The sequence below is a fragment of the Wallemia mellicola genome (genome assembly GCF_000263375.1).
Source record: "Wallemia mellicola CBS 633.66 unplaced genomic scaffold WALSEscaffold_8, whole genome shotgun sequence".
Taxonomy (NCBI): Eukaryota; Fungi; Basidiomycota; class Wallemiomycetes; order Wallemiales; family Wallemiaceae; genus Wallemia; species Wallemia mellicola.
This window is the reverse complement of record NW_006531965.1, coordinates 237,054-263,034: the sequence shown is the minus strand read 5'-3', so window position 1 is coordinate 263,034 and position 25,981 is coordinate 237,054. Positions and strand designations below refer to the sequence as shown.

The 25,981-nt window shown below is 40.6% G+C and overlaps 13 protein-coding genes across 13 annotated transcripts; 9 read left to right on the top strand and 4 right to left on the bottom strand.

The window, feature by feature from the left end:
* Positions 1-2,685: 2,685 nt before the first annotated feature.
* Positions 2,686-4,791, bottom strand: WALSEDRAFT_60280 (78 kDa glucose-regulated protein). The gene is made up of 2 exons (XM_006958106.1): positions 4,670-4,791; positions 2,686-4,625 (listed from the first exon to the last, which is right to left on the bottom strand). Exons 1-2 carry the CDS (start codon positions 4,767-4,769, stop codon positions 2,761-2,763), a joined length of 1,965 nt encoding a protein of 654 aa, XP_006958168.1. The 5' UTR covers positions 4,770-4,791; the 3' UTR covers positions 2,686-2,760.
* A 332-nt stretch (positions 4,792-5,123) lies between these two features.
* On the top strand, positions 5,124-5,922 carry WALSEDRAFT_32423 (40S ribosomal protein S7). The gene is made up of 3 exons (XM_006958105.1): positions 5,124-5,180; positions 5,228-5,666; positions 5,757-5,922. The coding sequence occupies exons 1-3, from the start codon at positions 5,156-5,158 to the stop codon at positions 5,875-5,877; spliced, it is 585 nt and encodes a 194-aa protein (XP_006958167.1). The 5' UTR covers positions 5,124-5,155; the 3' UTR covers positions 5,878-5,922.
* On the bottom strand, positions 5,124-8,728 carry WALSEDRAFT_60278 (WD40 repeat-like protein; the record flags this gene model as incomplete). Its single annotated transcript, XM_006958104.1, has 7 exons — positions 5,124-5,177; positions 5,225-5,666; positions 5,757-6,980; positions 7,029-7,122; positions 7,171-7,207; positions 7,342-8,488; positions 8,535-8,728. The coding sequence occupies 5 exons, from the start codon at positions 8,726-8,728 to the stop codon at positions 6,005-6,007; spliced, it is 2,448 nt and encodes an 815-aa protein (XP_006958166.1). The 3' UTR covers positions 5,124-5,177; positions 5,225-5,666; positions 5,757-6,004.
* Positions 8,729-9,013: 285 nt separating this feature from the next.
* Positions 9,014-9,667, top strand: WALSEDRAFT_32419 (ribosomal protein L14b/L23e). Its single transcript, XM_006958103.1, has 4 exons — positions 9,014-9,032; positions 9,075-9,123; positions 9,169-9,474; positions 9,518-9,667. The coding sequence occupies exons 2-4, from the start codon at positions 9,081-9,083 to the stop codon at positions 9,580-9,582; spliced, it is 414 nt and encodes a 137-aa protein (XP_006958165.1). The 5' UTR covers positions 9,014-9,032; positions 9,075-9,080; the 3' UTR covers positions 9,583-9,667.
* Positions 9,612-11,336, bottom strand: WALSEDRAFT_37969 (DUF382-domain-containing protein). The gene is made up of 2 exons (XM_006958102.1): positions 11,139-11,336; positions 9,612-11,094 (listed from the first exon to the last, which is right to left on the bottom strand). Exon 2 carries the CDS (start codon positions 11,083-11,085, stop codon positions 9,646-9,648), a length of 1,440 nt encoding a protein of 479 aa, XP_006958164.1. The 5' UTR covers positions 11,086-11,094; positions 11,139-11,336; the 3' UTR covers positions 9,612-9,645.
* A 57-nt stretch (positions 11,337-11,393) lies between these two features.
* Positions 11,394-12,603, top strand: WALSEDRAFT_60277 (glycoside hydrolase). The gene is made up of 6 exons (XM_006958101.1): positions 11,394-11,628; positions 11,679-11,815; positions 11,863-11,987; positions 12,036-12,048; positions 12,096-12,449; positions 12,495-12,603. The coding sequence occupies exons 1-6, from the start codon at positions 11,565-11,567 to the stop codon at positions 12,537-12,539; spliced, it is 738 nt and encodes a 245-aa protein (XP_006958163.1). The 5' UTR covers positions 11,394-11,564; the 3' UTR covers positions 12,540-12,603.
* On the bottom strand, positions 12,592-12,839 carry WALSEDRAFT_64093 (translation machinery associated TMA7; the record flags this gene model as incomplete). The annotated part of the gene is made up of 3 exons (XM_006958100.1): positions 12,592-12,608; positions 12,656-12,680; positions 12,726-12,839. 3 exons carry the CDS (start codon positions 12,837-12,839, stop codon positions 12,592-12,594), a joined length of 156 nt encoding a protein of 51 aa, XP_006958162.1.
* A 54-nt stretch (positions 12,840-12,893) lies between these two features.
* On the top strand, positions 12,894-15,342 carry WALSEDRAFT_57330 (hypothetical protein; the record flags this gene model as incomplete). The annotated part of the gene is made up of 3 exons (XM_006958099.1): positions 12,894-14,822; positions 14,865-15,086; positions 15,145-15,342. The coding sequence occupies 3 exons, from the start codon at positions 12,894-12,896 to the stop codon at positions 15,274-15,276; spliced, it is 2,283 nt and encodes a 760-aa protein (XP_006958161.1). The 3' UTR covers positions 15,277-15,342.
* Positions 15,343-15,382: 40 nt separating this feature from the next.
* On the top strand, positions 15,383-17,872 carry WALSEDRAFT_60275 (hypothetical protein). The gene is made up of 6 exons (XM_006958098.1): positions 15,383-15,543; positions 15,594-15,748; positions 15,792-15,832; positions 15,879-16,869; positions 16,917-17,193; positions 17,251-17,872. Exons 1-6 carry the CDS (start codon positions 15,408-15,410, stop codon positions 17,865-17,867), a joined length of 2,217 nt encoding a protein of 738 aa, XP_006958160.1. The 5' UTR covers positions 15,383-15,407; the 3' UTR covers positions 17,868-17,872.
* Positions 17,873-17,891: 19 nt separating this feature from the next.
* Positions 17,892-19,728, top strand: WALSEDRAFT_60274 (hypothetical protein). Its single transcript, XM_006958097.1, has 3 exons — positions 17,892-18,128; positions 18,171-19,564; positions 19,614-19,728. Exons 2-3 carry the CDS (start codon positions 18,413-18,415, stop codon positions 19,650-19,652), a joined length of 1,191 nt encoding a protein of 396 aa, XP_006958159.1. The 5' UTR covers positions 17,892-18,128; positions 18,171-18,412; the 3' UTR covers positions 19,653-19,728.
* On the top strand, positions 17,907-18,140 carry WALSEDRAFT_18109 (hypothetical protein; the record flags this gene model as incomplete). Its single annotated transcript, XM_006957965.1, has 1 exon — positions 17,907-18,140. One exon carries the CDS (start codon positions 17,907-17,909, stop codon positions 18,138-18,140), a length of 234 nt encoding a protein of 77 aa, XP_006958027.1.
* Positions 19,729-21,510: 1,782 nt separating the features above from the next.
* On the top strand, positions 21,511-22,849 carry WALSEDRAFT_68769 (hypothetical protein). Its single transcript, XM_006958096.1, has 2 exons — positions 21,511-21,679; positions 21,726-22,849. The coding sequence occupies exons 1-2, from the start codon at positions 21,523-21,525 to the stop codon at positions 22,799-22,801; spliced, it is 1,233 nt and encodes a 410-aa protein (XP_006958158.1). The 5' UTR covers positions 21,511-21,522; the 3' UTR covers positions 22,802-22,849.
* A 41-nt stretch (positions 22,850-22,890) lies between these two features.
* WALSEDRAFT_64087 (hypothetical protein) lies at positions 22,891-25,967 on the top strand (the record flags this gene model as incomplete). Its single annotated transcript, XM_006958095.1, has 4 exons — positions 22,891-23,035; positions 23,081-23,394; positions 23,439-25,584; positions 25,633-25,967. The coding sequence occupies 4 exons, from the start codon at positions 22,891-22,893 to the stop codon at positions 25,965-25,967; spliced, it is 2,940 nt and encodes a 979-aa protein (XP_006958157.1).
* Between the last annotated feature and the right edge of the window lie 14 nt (positions 25,968-25,981).

The window sequence follows — 25,981 nt, the reverse complement described above, 5'->3', positions numbered from 1 at the left end:
ACCTTCTGTAAAGGTTCCAGCCGTCTTGGCAATATGTGGCACTGCACGTATGGCTAGACAAACTGTGTGAATAATTTGTAAAATTTTCACAAGGTATATATCCATGGAATGATAGTTACAACGACAAAGCGAGTAAAAATGACAAATGGTATATTTATTGGACGAATGATCCGTTTAACTATAGACACAGCATTAAAATTTTATTAGAGGTCAGAAGATAACTTACGTTAGCCCTTTGGAGACCAAGCCAGGATTGTTTGTCAGATGGTTTATCAGAGTACGTATCGATGTTATTTGATACTTTCTGCTGGTTGAGGAACATCTCTTGCCTTCTCTTAAGGTGCCTCTTTTTCATGTCTTCCATAGCCAATGTGAGTGCATGAACTTGAGATTCAGCTTTGTTGGCTCTTTCTAGAAGCTCGCTCTCTCTGTTATTTGGTTTTTGTATTTCACCCATCAGTTGCGACATGTAGTTTTTGTCGCTGTCTGTCATGCCCCTAGTCGCACTTGGCGTTTCTATTAGTATAACCATGTAAATGTATAAGAGACTCACTCAGACGGATGCTGTACTCTTTCCATAAGTAAACCGTTGATTTTTTCGAGCGTCTCCTTCTCGTGTAACTCCATTTTCTTGACTTTGTCTTTCAGTTCGTGGTTTTCTTTATCTATCTCTGACTTTTCGGCATCTACGCTCTGTCTTAATGAGTTCAGTATGTCTATCTGGTCTTTTGATACTAGTGTAACTTAACGCTGATGTTAGCACAATAAGGAAGAAGTATAGAGTACCCACGATCAGACTTAGCTCTCGTAAGTTCATCAGCTATGCCATTATGGAGAGACTGAAGCTCAGCAAAGTCCTTCTTGATCTTGTCAAGTTCGTCAGTAGAATCATTCAGTCGTTGTCTCAATGCAATAACGACTTCTGGTCTTTTAGAAGAGTGTCAGTAAAACCACATAGTGATTCAATCACATACCCCTCATTTGTGCCTTCGTCCATTCCTCTCTTTATTTCATCCATCTTTCTCTGCAAATCTAACTTCTCCGTCAGCTCATTCATCCAATCTGACTCGTAGCGTTCTTTCATTCTCTGCGTATCAGCTAGGACGTTCTCAAGGACAACGACTCTATTTGGATCGCCGCCTTTGTCATTCTTGATTGACTCCAATTCCCTAACCAATCTCCTGACTTGAAGTTTAAGGTCGGTCGTAGAGGTGGAGCTCAGTGCAAGCTCAAGGTCTTCATCTTTATCTTGTGTCTCTTTCGATAGTGTTTTTTCAGGTTCGGCATGTGTTCTGTCAGCTTCCATTTCTCGGACTTTTTCTTCGAGAAGGTCGATATGCTCGGACGCCTTAGCTTTCTCCTCTTCAAGTGCATTATGGGATACTCTCAGTTGAGACAGTTCGTAGTTAAGTTCTTGTTGCTCTTTGTTACGCTGAGCATGTCTTGATTCCAACTCCATCAGCTGAGTCTTATAGCTATCAGCTAAGCTCTTGTTGGCATTCATTTGCTTTGCGTTAGCCTCTAAAGATGCATTCAAATCGACAAGTTTCGCGTTCTGATCTTCTAATGATTTATATTGTCGACGAAGGTTAGCTGAATCTTCCAATTTTTGCTTATACTTTTCAATTACATTTTCAGTTTTCTGTAATTTAGCAACAGCATGTTTATTCTCCTCTAATTGATCCTTCAATTTACTCGTTTCGGCTGCTCTGTGCGATAAATCGTCAATCTTCCTTTGGAGGTCTTTAATAGCGTTAGTATGTCGCTCATTGATAGCTTCAGATTCGGCAAGGTTATCTTCAGATTTTTGTAGCTCATCCCGTACTTTCGTGAGTTCAATGCGAAGTGATTCCTCAGCTCTTTCTGTAATGTCGGCCCTCGTTGCAGATGATTGTTGAATCGTAGTCTCGTCTCTAAGGCTAGCTAGTTCAGTTATCGTATCGTCATGCTCTTCTCTCAACGTGCGCATATCATCGAGTAATTGCTGATAAGCCGTTTCGACTGTCTTCTTCTCCTGCGTAAGGGCAGTATGAGTTGCTAAAAGTGCATAATAATCCTCGTCGCTAAGTACTTAAATCAGATACTGTGAGATGAGTTAGAAAGACAACACTCACGATGAACGCTCAGCAAAGGAATTCTCCACCATTGATTCATTCGCAGGCTCTTCGTTAACTTTGTCTATCTTATCCATCACTGGTGTTATCGCTAGCATTAATCCTGCACCAACGTCCTCCCCGAGTTGACCTATACCCTGTACTACAGAGGGTCCACCCGCACCCTTGACAGCGGCGATAAGCGCATGCTTTACGAGTTGTATAACTTCATCCTCTGCTCCTGTAGCATTTGAAGGTTTAGCTGAGGCTAGCAAACTAAGATTAAGCGCTGGTAAGTTTGGTAGGAGAGAAGTCAGGCTAGCTTGTAATCTCGTCAGTGATTGTAACCTAGTAGTGAATGAAGTATCCTCGTTTGGTTTCTGTATAGCTGGGAATGCCTCTGGATCACTTAAATACGCGTTAATTTGGCGGTTTATATTGTCACACTAGTTGAACTCACACTTTGGTAAGAATGCCAGAGAGAAGTATACCATCTGCCAACTCAGATATATCATTAACAGCTATTCCATCATTAAATTCATTCAAGACATCCTTATAGCTGTTTATCCAGGCTAACAAAGATGTCGTCTCGCGTGATGAGCTCATGACAGTAGAATCGTAAAAAGATATAAATTATCCATGCAAAGAAAACGTAAGAAAAAGAATTTTAAAGTTCATCGTGGTGATGGTCGGTATGTCCGCCTTCCTCGTATAACTTTTGGGTGATTGATGAAACAAATGCTTGGACTTCTGACAATTTGTCTTCAATTTCTTGTGGTTCCAAGTATTGACCTTGTTCTTGGATCCAGTCTTCAGCATCCTTCAATTCTGATTGCAAAGCTTGCTTGTCTTCCTTTGATAATTTTCCACCCAAGCCTTCAGAGTCAGCTAATTGACCTTTAACAGTGCCAATGAAACCGTCAAAGTTGTTGCGCAATTCAACCTTTGATCTTTGTGCTTCATCATCAGCAGCGAATTCTTCAGCTTCCTGGATCATTCTTTCAATGTCTTCTGGGGATAATCTACCCTTTTCGTTCTTGATTTGGATAGATTCTGATCTACCAGATCCCTTATCAGCTGCGGTAGTCTTCAAGATACCGTTGGCATCTAATTCGAAGGTGACTTCAATTTGTGGTACACCACGTGGTGCTGGAGGAATACCAGTCAATTCGAATTTACCGAGCAAGTTGTTATCTTTTGTCATTGATCTTTCACCTTCGTAAACTTGAATCAAGACGGTTGGTTGGTTGTCAGCAGCTGTTGAGAAGATCTGTGACTTCTTGGTTGGTAATTGAGTGTTACGTGGGATGAGCTTTGTCATGACACCACCAGTAGTTTCAATACCGAGGGTGAGTGGGCAAACATCAATAAGCAAGATGTCATCAGCTGAGGATTCACCTGAGAGAACACCACCTTGGACAGCAGCACCGTATGCAACAGCCTCATCAGGGTTGATACCCTTTGAAAGTGGCTTACCATCGAAGAATTCTTGGAGAAGTTGTTGAACCTTTGGAATACGAGTTGAACCACCAACGAGGACAATGTCGTCAACTTCATCCTTGCCGACCTTTGCGTCCTTGAGAACTTGTTGGACAGGCTTCAAAGTCTTACGGAAGAGGTCATTGTTGATTTCCTCAAACTTGGCACGGGTGAGAGTCTCAACCATATCTTCACCTTGGTAGAAGGCTTCGATTTCAACCTTTGTTGATGCTTGTGAAGAGAGTTGACGCTTTGCTTGTTCAACAGCACGCTTGAGTTTACCCATTGAACGTTGGTTCTTTGATGGGTCTTGTCCAGTCTTGTTCTTGTATTGCTTGACGAGGTATTCTTGAACGCGGTTGTCAAAGTCTTCACCACCAAGGTGAGTGTCACCAGCGGTAGACAAGACCTCGAAGACACCGTCATCGATGGACAAAAGTGAGACATCGAAAGTACCACCACCAAGATCGAAGACCAAGATACGTGATTCCTTATCGTCCTTCTTGTCGAGACCATAAGCGATAGCAGCAGCAGTTGGTTCGTTGATGATACGGAGAACATTCAAACCAGCGATGGTACCTGCGTCCTTTGTAGCTTGACGTTGTGCATCATTGAAGTAAGCTGGGACGGTGACGACTGCGTGTGTAACGGTAGTACCGAGGTATTGTTCGGCAGTTTCCTTCATTTTACCGAGAACCATGGCTGAGATTTCTTCTGGTTGGAATTGCTTGTCTTCACCCTTCCATTCAACACCAATAGTTGGCTTGCCAGCCTTGGACTTGAGTTCAAATGGCATGTGCTTAGCGTCACGCTTCATGTCTGGGTCATCCATTTTACGACCGATGAAACGCTTAGCGTCGAATACAGTGTTTGAAGGGTTCTGAGCGTATTGGTTCTTAGCGGATTCACCGACTAATCTACCTTCATCAGTGAATGCCACCCAGGATGGAGTGATACGGTTTCCTTGTTCGTTTGCGATGATTTCTACGCGACCACCACGGAGCACACCGACAGCAGAGTAAGTAGTACCAAGATCAATACCAATAACAGTTCCTATGAGCTGTTAAGTTGAGTCAAGCGATAGAAACAACACTTACCATAATCGTTCTCTTGCGCTTGTACAGCTGATAAGCATCCTAGTATAGCTAGGAATCCAATTAATAAGAGGCTAAAAGTATGCCTATAATTGAACATCATTGTCGTTTGAGTTTAAGATGCCAACGCGAGCATTCTCGCTACGTTTCATAATTGACACGTCACGAAGGACAGCACAAAATATTTAAAAAATTGTCGAAGAAGTGCCTATTTGGGTTGTTTGGGGGCTTTATATATGTACCTATTAGATGTATTTTATTATATAGCTATATATGCATGTAAATGGAAAATTTTCAGACAACGCAGCAAAATGTTGTTCTAAAGCATTCTATGAAATTCTAGTGTGTTTAAGTATTAATTACAGACCCGATAAACACGATTAATAGTCATTTTACACTATTATGAAATAAAAATGAGATCGCCCTCAATCGCAGATTTTTGAAGTGTCTTCTCTTCAGTGTGTACTACCACCAGGGATAATAGCAGCAATGGCCAGCAAGATTCAACGCTCCGGTGAGCTTCTAGTTTATTAATAAGAGCTCTCTCTAACAGCTCACCAGCAAACGCAGCCCGCGTACAACCAGACGAAATTGAATTGGCTGTCGGCCAAGCTCTTGTTGACTTGGGCAACAACGTCCCAGACCTCAAGGCTGAGCTTGCTCCACTCACCATCTCATCTGCCCGTGAGGTTGATGTCAAGGGTGGTAAGAAGGCCATCGTCGTCTTCGTCCCTGTCCCACAACTCAAGGCTTTCCACAAGGTCCAACAACGTTTGACCCGTGAGTTAGAGAAGAAGTTCTCTGACAGACACGTCGTCTTCGTTGCTCAACGTCGTATCCTTCCAAAGCCAACCCGTAACACCAAGCAAACTCAACAAAGACCACGCTCACGTACTCTTACTGCTGTCCACTCAGCTATCCTCGACGATATCGTCTTCCCATCTGAAATCGTTGGTAAGCGTCTTCGTCAATCTGCTGACGGTAGCAAGTTGATCAAGTGGTGAGTAAATTTTTCATCGATCGTGGTTTCCGCTGGAGCGCGCTCGAGATAAAATCTCTTGCAGAGCTCGCGTGCTAACAAATCGTCTAGTTACCTTGATCCAAAGGACTCACACATCCTCGAGCACAAGCTCACCTCATTCGAGTCTATCTACAAGCGTCTCGCAGGCAAGGATGTCGTCTTTGAGTTCCCAGCACACGCTGACGTCTAAATTTATTGACGTTGTATGTTCTATGCATGTGGAAATCACTTGAAATTTTTCTCTTTTGTGTATTTTTATCATCAATATATATATATATATATATTATACTATATTATATTATATATGAAAATATCTCTTATTTGTAATACAACTTAACATTACCATCTCCACCTGCACTTGCAAAGAGGTCACCATCGAGTGTAAATGCGATTTGGTTGACACCTTCACTGAAAACTTTCTTATGTCCACCACATTCTTGCACGCAAGCTGCGTGTGCAACACCTGGACTGTGTATTTGACTGAATTTGTCTGTTGTCCAAAAGCGTATTGAGCAATCATGACTTGCGCTAGCCATTATTCTAGTATTTGGTTGAAAAGCAATCGCAGTGCAACTGTCGAGATGCGCGATGAGTGTCTCCAATCGTTGACCTCCCGGTAATAACCATAATCTAATCTTACCATCTTCATGAGCACTATACATTCTATCACCATCTATAACCAGATCATTGAATTGTACAGATGTGTCATTATCAGTTTGGGCATCATCTACTAGAAATTCTGTATAATTTTCATCAGATTTATTCAAATCAATCATTATCGCTCTTTTATCAGTTAATCCTACTACTAATTTCATTTCATCATTCTCCTCATAGAGGTCGACAGATGAACAAGGTCTTTCGACATTAATACTCCTTTCTAATTCACCGGTTTTCTCATTCCATATTTTGATGGTAGAGTCACTTGCTGCACTGATCAACTTTCCAGTAGACGTGCATGCCAATCCCCAGATAGCGTTCGTATGACCTTCGTACACTTTTCCAATGAGCTTGTCTAAATCGAGTAAATCACCATCTTGATCTGTTATCTCCCATTCACGGATAGTTGTGTCTATGCTTGATGTATATACGACATTCTTCGTTTTGGACACAGCTATAGACGTAATTGGTGCAGTATGACCTCTCAAATTGACGATTGGTTGGATTTCCTCAATTGAGTTAGTGTCTTTCGGTATTTTCCAATATTTGAGAACTGTATCATCACCGGCTGTCATCATCAATGCTTGTTCAGGGTTTATATCTTTGAAAACGACAGCTCTAACTGGATCAATGTGACTATATGGATGTTAGTTTGAGGTAGATAGACTCATGAATCTAACCTACCTCTTCAAGGTCTTCCAGGACTTCCAAAGACCTTGTGACGAAGACATTGAAGACGTTGCTGATCGTATACTTTCATTATCATTATCATCGTCAACTATATTAAATCTCATTAAAATGCACAAGTTCAAACAAGATGACTCACCAGTGGTAGTCAAATGGATAGCAGATTGTGATGGTTTCTAAAGATTAACTGTCAGTCATTGTTTCAAAATGTAAAAAGCGACAATGCATGTCAAGTAGATTGAAACGACTGGCTTGTAAAATAGGATGAAGGGAAATTGTAGAAATCGGTTTATTAGGACGTTTTACTTACATCTTCTTCTGGTTTAACTTGCTCTTCAGGTAGTTGAGCATTTAAGGGATTTTCAGGTGGTACTAAATTGTCGGTTTGTTCTTTCAACTCAATAGATTGATTGGTATCCTTTTCTTCATTAGTCTGTGTAAAAGTCGTTTCAGACTCATTTTCGGGGTCGTGATCGTCAGAATCGTCAATAACTGTTTGGTCATCTTGATCATCTTCCGGTCCTTGTTCATTTTCATTTTCTGGAATTCTTTGTTCCAGCTCTCGATCGTTTTTGTCATTTTGAACGGTTTGCTCAGGTTGCTGCTCGACATTTTGATCAACTTGTTCAGTTTGCTCTTCAACATTTTCATCCTTCCTTATTAAATCATTGGTAGTCACTGCAGGTGGTGACGATGGCCCAGTTGGTGGCGCAAGTGTAGCCTGTACAGATTCTTGAGTTTCAATGATTGGTTGTGAAACGATAGGACCTGCAGGGCTTTCCTTAATAGAAACAGAATCTGATAGAGAATTTGAAAGTTGTTCATCTAATTTCTCCATGGGTTGGTTATTACTATTATCATTGTTATTGTCGTTGCTATTACTAGGTGAAGAGGATTCCATTGGAACTGACTGTGGGAGTTTCTCAACTTGAAAACCATCAGCATCCTTGTGTGGTCTTGCAGTCAATGGATTGAGAGTTGTAGGATGGGTAAGGTAAGTGATTTCTTCAAGGCATTGTTGTAAATACTGCCGACTTTTAGCGCGTGTCTTGGTGTCTTTTGATGGATTAGTAGAGCGTAACCATTGTGGTAAATTAGAGTTATGGTTGTTGAGAAGTGTATTGCTGCTAGCTAGCGTTTGACTGTCGTCTGACTTCTGGCTGTCAGAACCATCATTGTCCTTCAAAGAGGCTTTTTTGGATGGGTGTATAGCAGACACGCCTGGCTTTTCATTAATAGATTCGCCAGAGTTGGCTGATTTTGGAGAAGTAGAGCGTGGTTGTGAGAGTGCGATGTATTTTGCTCTCTCTTGCCTGAGAGCGTACTCTAGCATTCTTACGCGTCTGAGGAGATCAGATTTGACGTTATCGGAGGCTCTCTTCTCGCCCTCAAGAAGTGCCAACCTGGCTCTCATTTCGGCTCTCTCTATTTCCCATTCGTTCCGATCACGGTCGTATCTGAGCGGGATATTAGAGATGGTAAACGATGCATCGGGTGGCTTACCTCCTCCATTCTGATTGTAAATAATGTAGAATGTTTGCGAGATTGAGGTCAGATTGCTGTTCTTGCTGCTGCTGCTGCTGGTTAGCCCGTGGTATAAGCTGCTGTGGTGGAATATTATTGTCGCTCTTGTTCTGCTTTAGATTGTAGCTGTTTTGTCTGCGCCAGACCACAGGGTTCTCAGCTTCTGAGTTCATGATGATGGCTGTGACGAAGAGAGATGGAATGTCGGGGGAGATGCCTAAGTGTGATACAAGCTACTGCTGCTAATTAATAGCCTCTATCTCTACTAGCGAGATCCTAGATCGAGAAATAGCTGCTGCCAACTCAAGTCTGCTCTACTAAAACTAGCAAACGGAGGGAATGGGAGATAATAAATGAAATATATAAAATAAAGCTATTGTAGGCTTAAATTTACAATAAATTCAGTTTTTACAAATTTTACTCGCACCAAACTCTGAAATCTTCTCTTGACCCATCTCAGCTCAAGGCCAATTCTGAGTGGGTAAAAAATAATTTCTCTAGCAAATCTAAATAACACAGACAGAGATGAGTAAGGTGCAGAACCAAGGTAACAAGTTCCGTATGACCCGTGGGTACTCTCTACAGTCTATCGTCTCCCGCTAAGAACTTACAGTCGGTCTTCCAACTGGCGCTGTTCTTAACTGCGCTGACAACTCAGGTGCTAAGAACTTATACGTCGTCTCTGTCATCGGCACCGGTGCTCGTCTCAACCGTCTCCCAGCTGCCAGTGCTGGTGACATGGTCATGGCCACCGTCAAGAAGGGTAAGCCAGAACTCCGTAAGAAGGTCATGCCAGCCGTCGTCGTTCGCCAACGTAAGCCATGGAGAAGACGTGATGGTGTCTTCCTCTACTTCGAAGACAACGCTGGTGTCATCACCAACCCTAAGGGTGAAATGAAGGGTTCAGCTATCACCGGTCGTACGTCTTTTTTCTTCACACTTTTCTCTCTAACGTTTCGCAGCTGTTGCAAAGGAATGCGCTGACTTATGGCCACGTATCGCCTCAAACGCAGGTACTGTCGTCTAATCTGTCTTCTTTGTCTCACTCAAATGCACCAAATATAAAGAATTATCACGTGAGGTTCTACAATCAAAACTTAAACTTCTCCTTATTGCTCGTCTCTTTGTCTGCCCTTCGACGTTCCTCCCGTTTCTGCCTCTTGCCTTGCTCTTCTTGGAGTATATCTGTGAAGTCTTCTGCGCGATCTGCACCTGGTACGTGTACCCTATTCGTTGAACTCCGTCTTTGCTCTTCATACGCTTGCTTGATCTCCTCACTTGTCATGTTCGCAAGTTCTTCTGGGTCAATAGCGAGCTCTACATCACCCGTCTTGCGTTTCCTTGTATTATTGCTCTCTTCTCCGAGCGTCTGGAAGTCATATCCTCTTTCTGAGCCCATCAATCCATCAACAGATGTCTGCTTTTCTGGTATGACTTGATACAACTCCCTTGGTTTGCTATCAACGACCGACTCTGCACCTGATCTACCGCCCTTTCTGATGTCTGTGAACGCTGGTGTCTCTAATCCACCACCAGGTACACTCGTTGCTACACTCGCCATTCCAGACGGCGTTTCCATACCATCCATCGCCTCTTCATCCATTTCTTCAACTCCTTCATCTGCACCCTCTTCTTCCTCTTCTTCACTTTCACTTTCCTCTTCTGATGAATCTTCTTGCTCTTCATCTGATAGTATTTCTCCCCAGAGTGATTTATCAATCTCTTCAGCTGCATCTGGGTTGTACTTTGGAATAACACCAAAGACATCACCATAAAGTGGTCTGTTATATTCATCTGTAGGTGGCTTTCCCCATCCACCTGGATGGAAACCCCATTGTGCACCTTCTGGAATTGGGTAATTCAATCCAGGAATCTTCAAATTTGGATAACTTGGCGGTGGGCCATACCTTTGCATCGCAATCAACCATGGCGGTGGTGCCAATGGAGGGATAGAGAGCGCTTCTTTTAGCTCTGTAGATATCTCACCAGGCTTCCTCTCCTTTACGTATGTTTCAAACTCTTTTCCTTCATAGTAGGTCTCTCCGTAGTCGGACATTGGTGGTTTAGTCTGGAATTTGAAGAATGCGTCGTGCAGTTTTTGATAATCAATGTCCATTTTACCCATACGTGGTTGTACTCTCTGTCTGGTCTTCTGCTTCAATGACATTTCAGCTTCGCGCTCTTTAACGGCATCTTGTTGTACGCCTATACCTGTATCTGCGATGTATGATGGCAGCTGGAATGATGGCTTTTCTATACCCTTCTTGCCTTCTAAAAAGCCTCTCTTCTGAGACCAATGTGACGGTACCGGGATAGTGTTTTTGTATGACTTCAAATGGACTAGTAGACGTGGGTCACGGGATGTTGTATCGACTGCCTCTACTATTTCCGGTTTGGCTACTAGTGACTTCAACTCTGCAACGCTCAGCCTATTTATCCTACGTAGCTTCTTCTTTGATAGCTGCTCCTCCTCCTTAGCGGCGTTGTCTTCATCCTCATCATCGTCGCTGTATAGCCACTCATTCTTCATAGCATCTTCCTGCTATCTGTTAGTAGTGATATATAGAGAGCGTATTAACTAACAGTTTTCTCTTCCTCTACAGGCTGGAACTTCTCGAATATCTTCTTGAACTCTTCTGGGAGTTCTTCGACGTTGATTTCCTCCTCCTTGTGATCTACTTCTGTTGCAAGGTCTCTCTCGTCATTCTGTGCATCGTGAGGCAATGGAGGTGGCGATATACTCTTCTTCTCTACTGGCTTATTCTTCTTTTTTAATCGTTTGAGTTGATTTTTGCTCAGCTGTGACTTCTTCTTGCTCTCAGACGGGGTAGACATGATGGAAGTACAAAAGATAGCCTCTTAATATTTATTATATTTACTTTATCGTTTATTCCTATGTTCAGAATTCTAGATCCCTCTAAACAGCCCATTTAGTCGCACATATTCTAGTGTATTCATACCAATGTCCAAACAAATATGATATTCACCTACTGTTGAATTAGAACTATAATGTTGAAATTACTAACTCTCTCTAGCGTTTTGGCTGCCGCCACCGCTCATGGTATTGTCAAGCGTGGGTTTATATTCGCGTTTGTCTCATAAACCCTAACGAGCGATCTCCAGAAGTTATATTTGATGGCGTTACATACGATGGCCCATACCCAAATTATGGTGAAGAACAAGAATTTAAAGCTCAAGGTCCTATCAGACAAGTTAAAAACCTTGATCCAATCACAGACATCTATTCACCAGATCTTGCGGTCAGTCAACGTCTGTGCTATATTCATCTTGTTGATAGTTCTATCAGTGTGGCAGAGAGTCTCTGCCTTCAGAATACTCAGCCGAAGTCGGGGCAGGAGCTGAGATTGAATTCGTCTGGAATGGTGGCGACGATGGCTACCCATGGCCACATCAGGTTGGTCCGCTGTTAACGTGGGTAATATTTTATAATTATTTACATTTAAATTGATTGCTTTACAGATATATGGGAAATGTGAGAAAATTTTCACAATTATTAATCACATCTAACAGACATATTAGTGTTATGATGACTGTAACAACGTAGACCCAACAACAGTCGACTTTTTCAAAATCTCAGAGCAGGATATGAGAGAAGATGGCCAATGGGAGCAGGCTTCCTTAGTTGACTTTGCAACTGCCAAGTCCAAGATACCTGGAAACATACAACCCGGAAACTACATCATCAGACATGAGATAATAGCACTTCACAACGCCAATGAGGTTGGTGGATGCGAATTTTACCCAAGCTGTACGAATGTCTATGTGAACAGTGATGGAGACAGTGTTCCCGGAGATACGGTGAGATTTCCAGGCGGATATGACCCAGAAGAGGCGGGCATATACACCCCAGAACTCTACAATCAACAAGAAGGGGTAAGAGTACTCCTGAAAGAAGAAAGCAATGCTGACGATGCATAGATAACTGGATACCAGCAACCAGGCCCTGGTATCTACAATACATAGTAATTACTTCCTGGACACCGTAATGAACAAAAGACTTGTAAAATAGACGAACTTACTTTTTTCCGCCCACTGTTTGAAAATAAGATGTTAGCTGCGAAGTCCTAGTAGTTACTTACACTTTTTGATAGCTTCTGCTTTCGCCTGTCTTATTGTAAGCGATTATTTACCATCAAACGCGACACAAACCTTCTCTTCTGCCTTTTGCTTCGCTTTAAAGGCGATGTCCTCATCATCGAAGTCCTTCTTATCCTTCTTTGGTGCCTTGAGTGGCTTAGCTTTTCCAGCTTGTCTTCCTGACATTATCGTAGATTACCAAGAAACATCCTGCTCTCATACGTTCAAGACGATAAAAAAATGCAGTCAATACTTAATAGATTCACGAACAATAGTAAAATAAACTTCAGACTATCTGATAGCGGGATTAATAGACTCAAACTCGAGTTGGTTCAGCTCGACGATACCGATTACTGGAGTAGATACTGGACAGAGAGCTTGGATGATCTTATTACAAAGGCTGATTTGTTAGCTGCAATACCCCAAAATATTCACTCTTTGCTCTACAGATTGACCGATAAACTCAATAGCATGTTGTACGCACCTACGAGCAAATTAGTAGAGCCAGCCGAGTGTTTAAACATCTACAAGTTATTGGTTAAGATCCTCACAGTTTATTATGAGTCTGACCGCTTTGATGGTGTCTCAAAGCTCTCCTATAACGATCAACCACTCTTACAGTCCTTGTTATGGGCACTGGTCGATAGTCTTTATGCTATAGGGCTTACGGTACCTGATGAGTATATCCTCCCACCGGGGCAAGCTCCCACAGCTATCAACCACCTCATTTGGGCTAAAGGTGTTGGTTCGTCGACCAGTATCACCAGCAATTCTTCATTAGATACAAACAAAGCTATAATCCTGTCGACTATACTGGCTGTTTTGGGTCCAGGATTGTTTTCAAGCCACCAAGATCTCTTGCAAGTGCAGTCTAGCATTGCAAAACCGTTATCCAGTTTGAATAGGAAGACCACTTTGACTCTTTTGGCGTCACTCATTAACCAGTCATTTGCTGAATACTCTTTCCGCTTTACTCAAGTCACCGTAGAGGAATCCAACTTATCATTACTCTCATTAGACCTTCTCTTACTGCTTTTGAACGACGATGGGTCTACTTTTAGCAAATCACTGTCAAAACTACATAGACAACAGGATTTCGATTTCATTTTAACTCGTTCATTAGAGATAATCGACCAGAATAATGCAAATGACAACTCAAGTGCGATCAAATATGGTTTCCAAACTGTTGCTCAATCGACTGGTAAGAGAAGCATGAAATCACCAAGCAACGTACAGTTGTGGCTCTTTCTCTGGAGATGCTATCATCTTAATACCAAATTCGCGATTTATCTCAGTCAACATGGACATTATCATCCAATCGCGACACGCTTATTGAACACATTAAATTATGTAAAAGATAAGAAGCAGGACTCTACATTGGTTACTCTTCTCGTTTCTTTCCTTCAAACTTTGAGTGTAAATCAAGATTTCGGAAAAGCACTCGATAGTCCAATATCATTCACCGATGGTTCGTCCACTTTGTCGGATCTATTGGTAAATACCACATATAGCGTACTCACTGCAAACGTACACCCGGCATCTTACTCACCGATTATGGCTTCTTTGTCTAATCTAAGCATATACCTAAAACACCTTTCGCAATTATCCGCTGTGAGGTTATTAGCCATATATAGAGCTCTAGCATCACCTCATTTCCTTTTCGCTGATAAGGGTAATCCACGCTATTTGTTCTACATGCTTGATATTTTTAATGGGATCATATATGAGCAACTGAACAATAACCCGAATGTAATCTACGCAATTTTACTCAACAGTGAATCCCTGCAAGCGTTAGCTACGTTAACGTTGCAAAAAGGTCTGAGTATGATCGAGGGTAGTAGAATTTCCAGTCTGGATTATGGAAATGCGACGACGTCCGGTAACAACAAGCTCTCATACCCACCTCAAAGGTCTATAAGCACGCCATTGACCAATTATCAAATGTCTGAAAAGGCAAAGGGCAAACAAGCTGAGCATTTGCGCACAGCCAGTCAGATGTCAGACCCTGGTAATGACAAAAAGATAAACTTTATTGGTGATGTTCCTGGAACCATCTGCGGATACAAAACAATGATCAAGAATGATACCCCATTCGTTGCAACCGAGGATTGGGTGATGAGTTGGGTGGCTACCCTCCCATTAGATGCTATCTTGTTGGCTGTAACAGAGGTGGGTTATCCTCCAAGTAATAAATTTACTAATGTCACTCAGTTATTGCCAATTATAAAGAAAGAAATGAGCAATTCATCCGCGTTAGCTGAACTCAGAAATGCGAATATTTCACAAGAGTTGGGTAATCACAATAAAACGCTCGACAATTTCAAATGGACAGAAGCATGGATGATATGGCGCACTATAGCGATTTGGAGCAGTGCCTACATAAATGCCATACAAAATTGGTCGTCAACTAGCGTAAAATTATTTGGCGTCACTGTGAGGTCATCCTTTGTGATAATATAAAGATTTGCTAATTTTCTCGTCTTCTTTGCAGCATCAGGAAGGTATCAGACAACAAATAAACAAACAAGTTGGAATAGTTGCTAACAATGTTGGAATTTCTCGTTTCCTGAGTGTCGGTAATGGTCGACCAAGCCAGAATAGAAGCACGACTGGATACGATTGATGGTATTATAATAACATACCAGTGACAATTTAATGTAGAATATAATACGATGAATTTTTTCTCTCGACTTCTTTCGTTCTTGCGGTTTATCTTCTACTACCGTACACACGGTTTCAGTGTATTAACTAGAAATGAGCCGGGTATTAGAGTTGGATGATAACATACTCTTTGAAATATTGAATAGACTCAGAACTGTGGACCTTGTGAGGTTGTCGATGACTTGCAGATCATTCAACAATATAGCCAAGCGACATCTGAGCTTTGTCGGTAAGAGTATACACTAGAGCATACAGACAGGTGTCTAATATGATATATAGGCGCACATTGGGATCAATTTGATGTACAACGAGCACCTGGTTTCCCATCACCAAGTAAATTACAACCTACGATAAACTTTCACAAGGATGAGGATCTCACTACAGACGTCGAAGAGCATATCCCTGAGATATTCCCGCCTGCTTTTGGCCACCAAGTGAGTGTTCCAGTTCGGTATATGATCACACTTATCGTCATAGTCTGCCGTACAAATACGTAGTTACCTTTATTTACCTTATTTGTGAGCGATATCTGCTTTCATTCTGCGTTATCTGACAACCTCTTAGATCCGTAAACCCATCGGTATATGTTCTTAACCTCAAGACAAGACTCTGGGACAGACATTTTCTTAAGGTCCAAGCACCAAAGTATGCCCCAAATCAGAGCTACCAATGGCAGCCCCTTATGGCTCCAATTACAGCTTATAATGATGAGCTCTACTTGTTCGGTGGTACACGCCATCCGAAAGTGAAGTCAGATCATCCGACACAGGCAACAACAATCGACGAAAGAAGCACAGGCGTTTTGTCAGATAGTATATATAAGATTAATATTGAGGATTGGACAATACAAGAGCTAGGAAATAGTAGACATCCAGAAGCTTATCTTAACAATTTCAGCAAACGACCTCGGAAGAGACCCTCTAACAGTAGTGGCAGCCATGAGGAGTCTATTTGGCCACCAGCTAGAAGAGGTCATTCTATTGCAACTATGCGTGATTCGCTTATCGTATTTGGTGGCATTTGTGAAAATTCCATAGGGGATAATGACGTATTTGTTTACGATTTTAAACAAGAAACTTGGAAGCTACCTGATATAAAAGGGTCGGCACCTGATGTTAGGTTCGGTCATGCTCAGACTGTCGTCGGTGATGAAATTTTTTACTTCGGTGGCGCACAGGTTGATGAACCGGTTAACGTCATTTTTGATAATCTTCATAAATTATCATACAACGTCATTGAAGATAGTTTCACATGGTATAATTATCGCTCGCCAGAAGCTTATTCTCAAGCTAGATTCGAAAAATTGAAAGTCAAGAGACAATTCCAACAGCATCAAAGAGATGAAAATATGCAAATAGATACAGGCATTCAGCGCAGGTATACCGGAACTGAATCTGATGATTCATTGGAAGATCTCATCACCACTACTGGTCAGCCACCGCGAGAGAGATTGGAATCAACTATGATTCTCGTTGGTAGTCATAAATTAGCTATATTTGCGGGTGTTACTATTGTCCCTGCTTCACATGATTATGAGAATTATGATGAATATTGCGTTAGTGAACAATGAATTATTAAAATCATATTAAATTCCCCCTATAGGCTTATAACACTACAGCCATTGATGTTTTCGATTTCCGTCATAATCATTGGACTAGACTTGGTGTTTCTGGAAGTGGATCAGCTATTAATACATTCATTGTTGAAAGTTGTTGCGCTTTTATCGCACCACCAGGGTATTATGACCACGATGCTTATAAACCTCACGATTCAGAACCCGAAGCATGGCAATTTATTGTCGTCGGACATAGACTTCATTGGGTTGATTTTCAAATTAATAAGTGTAGCACAGATGCTAGAACAGAGGTTTTGATTGAAGGTGAAGATGAAAAATTATTGAAATTCAAAGCAGAGACTGAAAAAGCCACACCGATAGACCCGAAGAAAGGATTAAATGTTAGTAAACTAACTAGTCGGGCACCAAGTGAGATAGTTTTGGATATTGGTAAAATGATAGGGTCTGGGGAAATTGCGCCAACTTTAGCAGATCAGAATGCAGCGATACATGGGGAAGGCCCACGATTACCATCGAATGGACAAACACGTCGACCAAGTCAGGAAGCTAGTTATATCTATGGACCTACAGCTGGACACGTAAAACCAGCGGCAGTGGGTACGGTACCAAAAGTGCCTGACGAGGTGACGAATGGAGGCTCAACGGTAAAAAAGTCCAAAGGGGATAAAATGGGATCCTGGATGACATTTTATAGTCGTGATAATACTGTAATTTTAGCATCTACGACGGCAAGGAAGAAAAGGATTGGAGAGTCACCAAACGACAGTCCATCGACAGATTCCAGCGATAGTATGATAATGATAGATAACCCACAGGATAAAAGTTCAACGGCTGGCGAGGTTGATGAGCCTGATGATGTTGCCAACTCATTTGGACCCTCACACCTCCGGGAGACAGGCTACAATACGAAGAAAGGAGAGGATGCATTTTCTTTATCTACAGTAGGATTTGTAAAGAGTTTAGCATTTAAAAGATAAATAAATTTTTTCCGTTATCGCTCTTGGTTGTTATCTCTGATGGGTAAAGCTAATAATAAGGCTATTCTGAGCGTCGATAGAGAGGCGATAGCGAGAAAGAGGAGGGAGAAGTCTAAGCAGGTGGATGAGCTAGTCTTTGACGAGGAAAAGCGGAGGGACTACCTCACTGGCTTCCGCAAGAGAAAGCAGAAGAGGATAGCAGACAGGAGAGAGAAGGCAGTAGCGAGGGACAAGGAGGCGAAGAAGCAGGAAACGAAGGAGGTGGGTGTCTAATGTACATTACTAGCCAGCTAACAGCACTAGCTGCGTGAGCATCGGAAGAAAGAGGCACAATCAAACTACGAGCTCTACGAATCCCAGTGGCAGAAAGAAGACGCACCAGAGGAAGGAGAAGCTAAAGAGGAAGACAAAGAATACGAAGACGATAAAACATACGCCCAAGTTTCTATAGTAGAAGATTTTAAATTTGATTGATTCTTCTCTTCTTGCTCGACAACGAGGAAGCACGATTAAGGAAAAATAATTTATAGTGTACATGATATACAATGACTATGATAAATATTAGAAGGGATGTTGAAGATAAATTCTATAGATACAAAATGCCCCAATTGACTATCAAGATCGAGGGTAAAGGCAACGGTATAAAGACAGTCTTACCAAATATCTCAGATATTTCAAAGGCGCTCTCTAGACCTCCAAATTACCCTACAAAATTCTTCGGTTTCGAGTTGGGTGCTCAAACCACCCTCGACGAGAAGAATGACAGGTACATCCTCAACGGTGCCCATCAAGTGGAAAGGTTGAGGGAAATCCTCGACAGCTTCATCGCCAAGTTCGTCCTCTGTGGCTCTTGCAAGAATCCAGAGACCGACTTGCAAATGTCTAAAAACGACGATATTATTAAGGATTGTAAAGCCTGCGGAAAACGTTCAAGCGTTGATATGCGTCACAGATTGACAACTTACATCCAAAAGAATCCTCCACCAAAGAAGAAAAAGGGTCAGGGTGCACACGCTGAAGCCGCAAACAAAGCAACTGAGGAAGTCGAACAGATGGAGAATGATACTCAAGCACAAGATGAGTTGACCGCTAGAATCAACGCTGAAATCAAGGACATCCCTGTAGCCGATCAAAGAGCCGACAACGAATGGAGTGTCGACACCTCAGAAGCCGCCGTCCAAGCAAGAGTTAACCAATTGGCTGAAGGTGTCACCACCATTCTCGGTCAAGATGGTCCTGGCTCTGATGATGATGGTAACGATGCCCCTGAGTCACAATTAGCACTTTGGATCGAAGAGAAGCACGCGGATGACGAAAACATCAAGCCAATCGATATTTACAATAAGGCGAAAGACTTGGGTATTGAGAACAAACATAAAGCTCTTCAAGTCGTCGTTCAATCTGCTTTCACAGAGAACGCTTTCAAGGAGTTAGACGCTATGATTCCAGTTTTGTCTAAAATGTCTCAAAACGGTCAAGAGAAGCACCAAAAGAGTTTGCTTGGTGGTTTAGAAAGACTCGTCGGTCTTAACTACCCTGAACTCCTTCCACAGCTTCCTAAGATCCTCATGAAAATTTACCAAGCTGATCTCTTGGAGGAAGCCGTTATTCAACATTGGGGTACTCACGTTTCAAAGAAGTATGTTGACAAGGATGTATCGAAGAAAGTTAGAGTTTCTGCTAAACCATTCTTGAAGGTTTGTCTTTTTAGTTTATTTTGACCGTACCTTTACTCACAATTCACAGTGGCTCGAAGAGGCTGAATCTGAAGACGAAAGTGACTAAGTATTTATAGTGTAGACATGTTGTTTCTTTATCATTTATCTCTCGTATTATGACTTCTAAGATTTGTTAACATTCTGTCTGATTGGCTTTAGTAAAAAAATAATTTTAGTTAACGAGTGACTGTATGGTTGTATTTGAAATTACAGTCAAGCACGTTAATTGTTGTTGTTATACTGTGATCTAACTACTTAGTGAGATATTGACAAATAAATGCATAAATGTTATCTGCGGACATGTAATTATCTTTTATTATCATTCTATATGTGATACTCAGAGCAGGTAGAAAGAAAAACATAACACATTTAGGAAAGATACCAGATTATCTTCAACGCTTCTACATATTGATGTTATCCTTTACTGGTCGTAAATCTTATCAGCATCATTAATGTATGAAATCTAAGATCGCATCTGTATATCCTGTTAAGGGTAACATGTTAGGTTGGACAGGTATTAATACGACAAACAACTTCCAAATAAGGAGGTTGGACGAGTTTGTATGAAAGATTTATTTCACTATCTTTTGTAATAATGTCGCTAAGACAGATCCATTGAAGTTGGGTTTTTAAAGGATTATCTCCCGATAGGGATCAACATGTCTCAAACAACTGAAGTCTCATCCAGGGGTTAGGCTTTGATGTTATGAAATCCCAAACACATCAATATGATAGCCAGAGAAATAGGAGAAGTGTTGACAAACAACTCACGACTTACGTATTTCAAACAATCATTCTGAAGTTAAATGCCGGTTGATTAGACAATGCGTGCAAACTTACGACATCTTCTGCTAGAGGATTGTCAACTATGGTAACTGAGGTTGTTTAGATTGTAGTTTGAATGTTATATATAATTAGAAAATGTATCCTTATTCCAGCAATCGAGCTCACATTGGTAAGATGGTCAGATTATCTCCTAAGCAGTCGTTTCGCAGCAATGGTACGTGAATTGATTCATGAAATATTTCATTCATATTTTCCAGATTGAATTTATTGAATCAAGGTCTTACATCTATGTAAATGGGGTGTGTCTCTCAATTGCCCTGAAGGATGTACCTACTGCGCTTCCGGTGGCCGGTTGCACAAGGTTCGTTTCAAGAATTGCTGTAATGAGTGCTTACCACACCCTACTTAATAATTTCAGTAAATACATATATATTTGCTTTGCTCAAGCGGACATCAGTTTGAAACAATAGACTAGTGGATCTTCAGATATATAACCGATTTTACCGTTACTTTTAAGATTTTAACTTATATCTTACTGAGGTATGGTTGAAGTCGTTGTATCTATTAATAGTTTTTATCACAACTATTTAGGCTCTTCAACATTTTACCCGGTTCGGAGAGTAAATATGTCTCGAGGATGATTTCCTGACTTATAAGATGACCAAATCATAATTTCTTGTTATATTAGGTAGTCACTTTTGATAATAAAGGTATTATATCGATACATTCTCTCACTGCGACTAGATATTAAGTACTTGGCCCAGCTTAGACTTCGTTTCTTGATATTCTTAATAGTGGATAGGATTATGCTTACATATTCGGCTTTTTCGTCCTGGGCAAACAGATATCATCCATCATAGTAAGATGACATTCATCAAGCGCGTTTAATCTAGAAAACACGTGATATATCTTTCTAAGTTAACTCAAACGATATGTTGCATATTTAATTACAAGAAAAAACGCGCTTTACCGACTGATAGAGTGCATTTCTATGATCTTGAATGATTGCTAGTATATGAGACGCGCTATAGGTTAATTTAAATGGTATACTTTTAATCTTTTTGTGATAGTTTTTCCTTCTCATCCTGTACTCCAATTTGTTTCATTACTCCTCTCTTATCGCACACCACCGCAAAAACAGAAAGGATAATATGCCAATCCTAAACTTTGGCGACGATGATGATGCAGCATTAAAAGAAAAATATTATACCTATGAAACTCTGAACCACACTGAGGGAGAGGATAAGGCATATGAGGCCGCGTTCCAAGAAGGGATAAATGTACCATCAGACAAATGGCTGCCAATTGGTTAGTAAAATATAGAACATCTAAATATTTACTGAAGAGTTATTAGACAATTTCCTTAATCGCACTTTCTACATTAATAAAACACAAGGTATACCTGCTTTTCCATATAAACAAGAAATAAGCCGGAGAGAGGGACCTGCAGTATTGGGGAAGCTTATAAAATTCCCTGAGGTCGAGGCTTCATTAAATCAATTCTTGCAAACGCGTCATTATGCTCCAAAAGAACTGGTAACGGTCAATATCGACTCGATAATGTACCATGGTCTACCGGGATGTATAGCCTTTCATATAGAATGTCCACCTATAGGCAGACCAGATGGTTACGAAGATGACCTTATCACTGAAATTGATCTCGGTGACGAAAACGAGAAGAATGCTTACAATAGGAAAGTACAAGAAATGAATGCTACATATCGGAGGATAAGGAATTTGTACATTCTACTACCTCGCGAGAATCCTTACGCGGACGACTTAGATAAAAGAAAACCGAAATGGCCAGTCATGTTGGAGAAGACATCAGATCCTTTATTCACAGATTTTTTCAAAGAATGGCTAAATGGTGCTTTAGGTATGACATTCAAGAGTGAGAGAATTAATCTAGGAGACAACATTTTAGATACTCTCATTGAAGAAGCGTGGTATTATGCAGAAAAACACGACAAGCATTCAAGGAATGCAGAATATTTACAAATAAATTGGGAGAATACTAGTACAGAGAAGAATGAAAACCTCGATGGCATTAATTTTTCTGTCAAACTGGCTGATGTTTCAAAATTAGTGAAAAGTGGAAGAAAAAACAGTAGTAATATACCGTTACTACTGCCACGTCTGAAAGAAGTTGTTGAGGCCAATACAGGTCTACGTATAAACTCTCTGATGCCAACTAGAGTTGGTGTAAGTGGCTACCTAATCGATGTTACAGGTAAACCCAAGGTAAAGGTTCTGTCATACATGTTAACTGGAGAGGAATTCACGCACGAGAAGGAGTTAGTTGAAGAATTCAGATTTGCTAATTTTTGCAAATGGCTAGTGAACGCTACAAACATCGTCAACGTCAGTTTCGACAAAGAAGGTAACAAGAGAACACCTCTAGACACCATACTGGACCCCATACCATTATGATAGCTTATTTATAATGTACAACAATGTATTTATATTTTGATATACAACTCGTCTGTTCTTTAAACTCTACCATCAAGATAGCAGTTAGGATGGAAGCTGCTATCGCGAGAATTGAAGAAGCCTGCAGACGTTTCACTCATCCAGCAACTAGACAGCAAGGTGAAAGTGAACTTTTAGCTATCAATGAAGCTTTATCACCGGCTGATATACCTGCCGTGACGATTGCAGTACTTGGTGAGCTATATAACGTATGATGGTCCATTTATTTATCACATCTAGAACAATCGACTGAATTTTACGCTCATTTTCATCTACTTACGCTCTTGATATCTACTATTAGTACACACTCAAATCCTGAACTAAGCCAGCACTTGCTTAACTACATCCTTAATAGCAAGAAATTACCGGTATACTTGTCAGTGAAAGCCCATTTAGCTTTGGTTAAAGCAACCAGCTTGGAGAACCTCGTCGTTATCCTTAACGGTATCAGTACTTCTTCACCAGCAGCAGCCGTTGGTATATCACGTGCAATACTTGAAGAACAACAAATTAATGCTGATGAGGATGATCAGCTTCAAATTTCAACCTTTGAGGTATGTTTTGAATGAACTGTCAATCAATCTGACGTAAACACTAGAATAACGTGTTACCCATACTCTCAAACATAATTTTACAAAGCCTTACTCTTAGTCAAGAAAGTGATGTTATGAAGTACACAGTACCAGCATTGGAAGCCCTCTTGACTTACAGGAACGATCAAAATGATTTGATTTTCAATACTGCAACAGAATCGATGCATGCTAGTGTACTCCATCAGTTCGCGAGACCGGAAGTTTTGCAGTTAATTATGTCAGTCAATACTTACGACAATGAAACCCTAGGGTTTGTTGTTAGGAAAGTCCTCAATGCAGTATTCAGTAGCACTCACCCGCAAGACAAGAACGGTTGGACGTTGACTCTCATCAAATATCTCGAAACTGCTAGCAGTATGGATATTGGTACACGCTTGTCATGTCACAAGTCACTACTACAGTCTCACAACCTTGATGTCATTCTCTCAAACGATGGTCCAACTTACATCCAGAATTTATTTCAATTGGGGGGTGCTTCATTATCACAACAAGGAGATATTTTTGCAGACTTTCTGGCTTGCTGGTTGTCAATCTTACGCAGTATTGAAACTGACACTGGTATGATTCCTACAGATTTATGCACTGAAATTGTCAGAGGTTGGTTAAACACTAAAGTTACCCTTTTAGATAATTCACAAGAAGATGACGATGACGATGACAATGATTTGGATGATGTTGAAACTGAACTGAAAGTCATTCTAGATCCTCTAGCTCAATTGGGTAGAATGAACCCAATACCTATACTGGAAATTGTTATCGAGAAAGTCAATTCGTTTAACGTCTTGATTGAATCGTCTGGTTACCTCTCTGACAGTAATTATGATAGATTACAAACATTGGTATTGTTCACTGGATCTTTAATAGCAGACGAAGGCGTTGGAGAAACCCCATCAATTCCAAACAAATTAGTAGATACTGAACATTCAGCTTATGGTCTGTCAACACTCATAGGAAGTCTAGCCAAATTGACCACTCTGTTCACAAGCGAGAGGGACTTATCACCAAATGTAGCAGGAATAATCTGGAAATCGTTTTGGGCTCGCTTCTTACGTACTTACGGATTGAATGATAATCTAGCACTTCCAGCTATGAAAGATATCAACAATGTAGGATTTTATAGTGAATTTCAAAACGTTATTCAACATTCTCTACAAAAGTGGAAAGCAGAAGAGGATGTCATCGATGGTTTAGCAGAAACCATCCAAAGTTTACCAATGTCTTCATCATTGATCAATTTTGGTAATATAATTGATATAATATTATCAAATATGCCTGATTGGCCTTACAAGTTGGACAAAAAGTTGGTCAGTAGTTGTGGTATTTACATAAGTAGAATGGATAGGAACTCTGAAGAAAGACAGAGATATAAAATCAGTATCTTCTACTTCATATCAAATATGTTCACCGTAATTGATGATGAGGGATTTAAGACGAACTCACAAAAGCATCCATATATTACACATATCAAAATGGGATTAAATGCTTTAGTTGGACTAAGCGAAACTTTAGATCCTTACACATACTTAGATACAGTTGAGTTTATAAAGCAAGTACTGTCCAAATTATTAGGCGTTGTTCAAACACATTATCTAAGTCGTATAGATATACAATTAGACATACTATGTATCTTCAACTCAGTTATACAAAATTTGGACTTGGGGATGGATTTCGATGAAGCTGGATTAAGGACCTTGCCAGAACATTACGTTGCACCAGTAATGAATATGTGGTTCGAGTATTACCTCTCAATAAAGTATGAAAGAGGCGTAGATGATAGTGATGAATTTAGTGAAGGTGTCGAGATTATATTCAATATCTTGCGTAATCTTGCCTCTACTGATGGAAATTACAGTGATATCAATAATGATAAAACGTTTGCTGCCTTCGTTTTCAGCTATTTGGATCCTCTATTCAACATTTCACAGTCAATTTTGGAAAGTAACTTGAAATTACAAGCTATATCAGTTGATTTAGTCTGTAATATATTGAGGAGTTATCCACGTTCAATCAATATGCAGATGGTCTCCACCGGTGTAACTTTTTCAAATGCCACTTTACTCAATTTCCTTAACCAAGTTATTACATCACAATGGTCATCATCGCATACACTCATAGATGGTGTAGAGAGTTACATGAAATACGGATCTGAGAGTGAGTTGAATACAATACATACGCATATTTAACTAACTCAAACTTAAGAAAATGGGAATGGTGGGAAGACATTATCTCAAGTAATAGCTATACCCCTCAACGCAATACTATTGAGAACTGTCATATCCAGAAATCTTCGTCAACGTCTGGTCATATTCATCTTATCCGTATTAAATACAACAGATGTACATGCTTGGTTGGACAGAAAAACAGTATTATTGACGATCACCAACAATTTGAAATGTCCTGAATCAAGTAAGGACGCTATACAAGCGTCATTACAATCTGCATTGATGTCCGGCATCGATTTAACAACGTATAAAAGCATATTAAACGAATTATCATCACAGGTAGCAAATATAATGAGAGGTGTCCATAATTAGACTATAGAGATTGT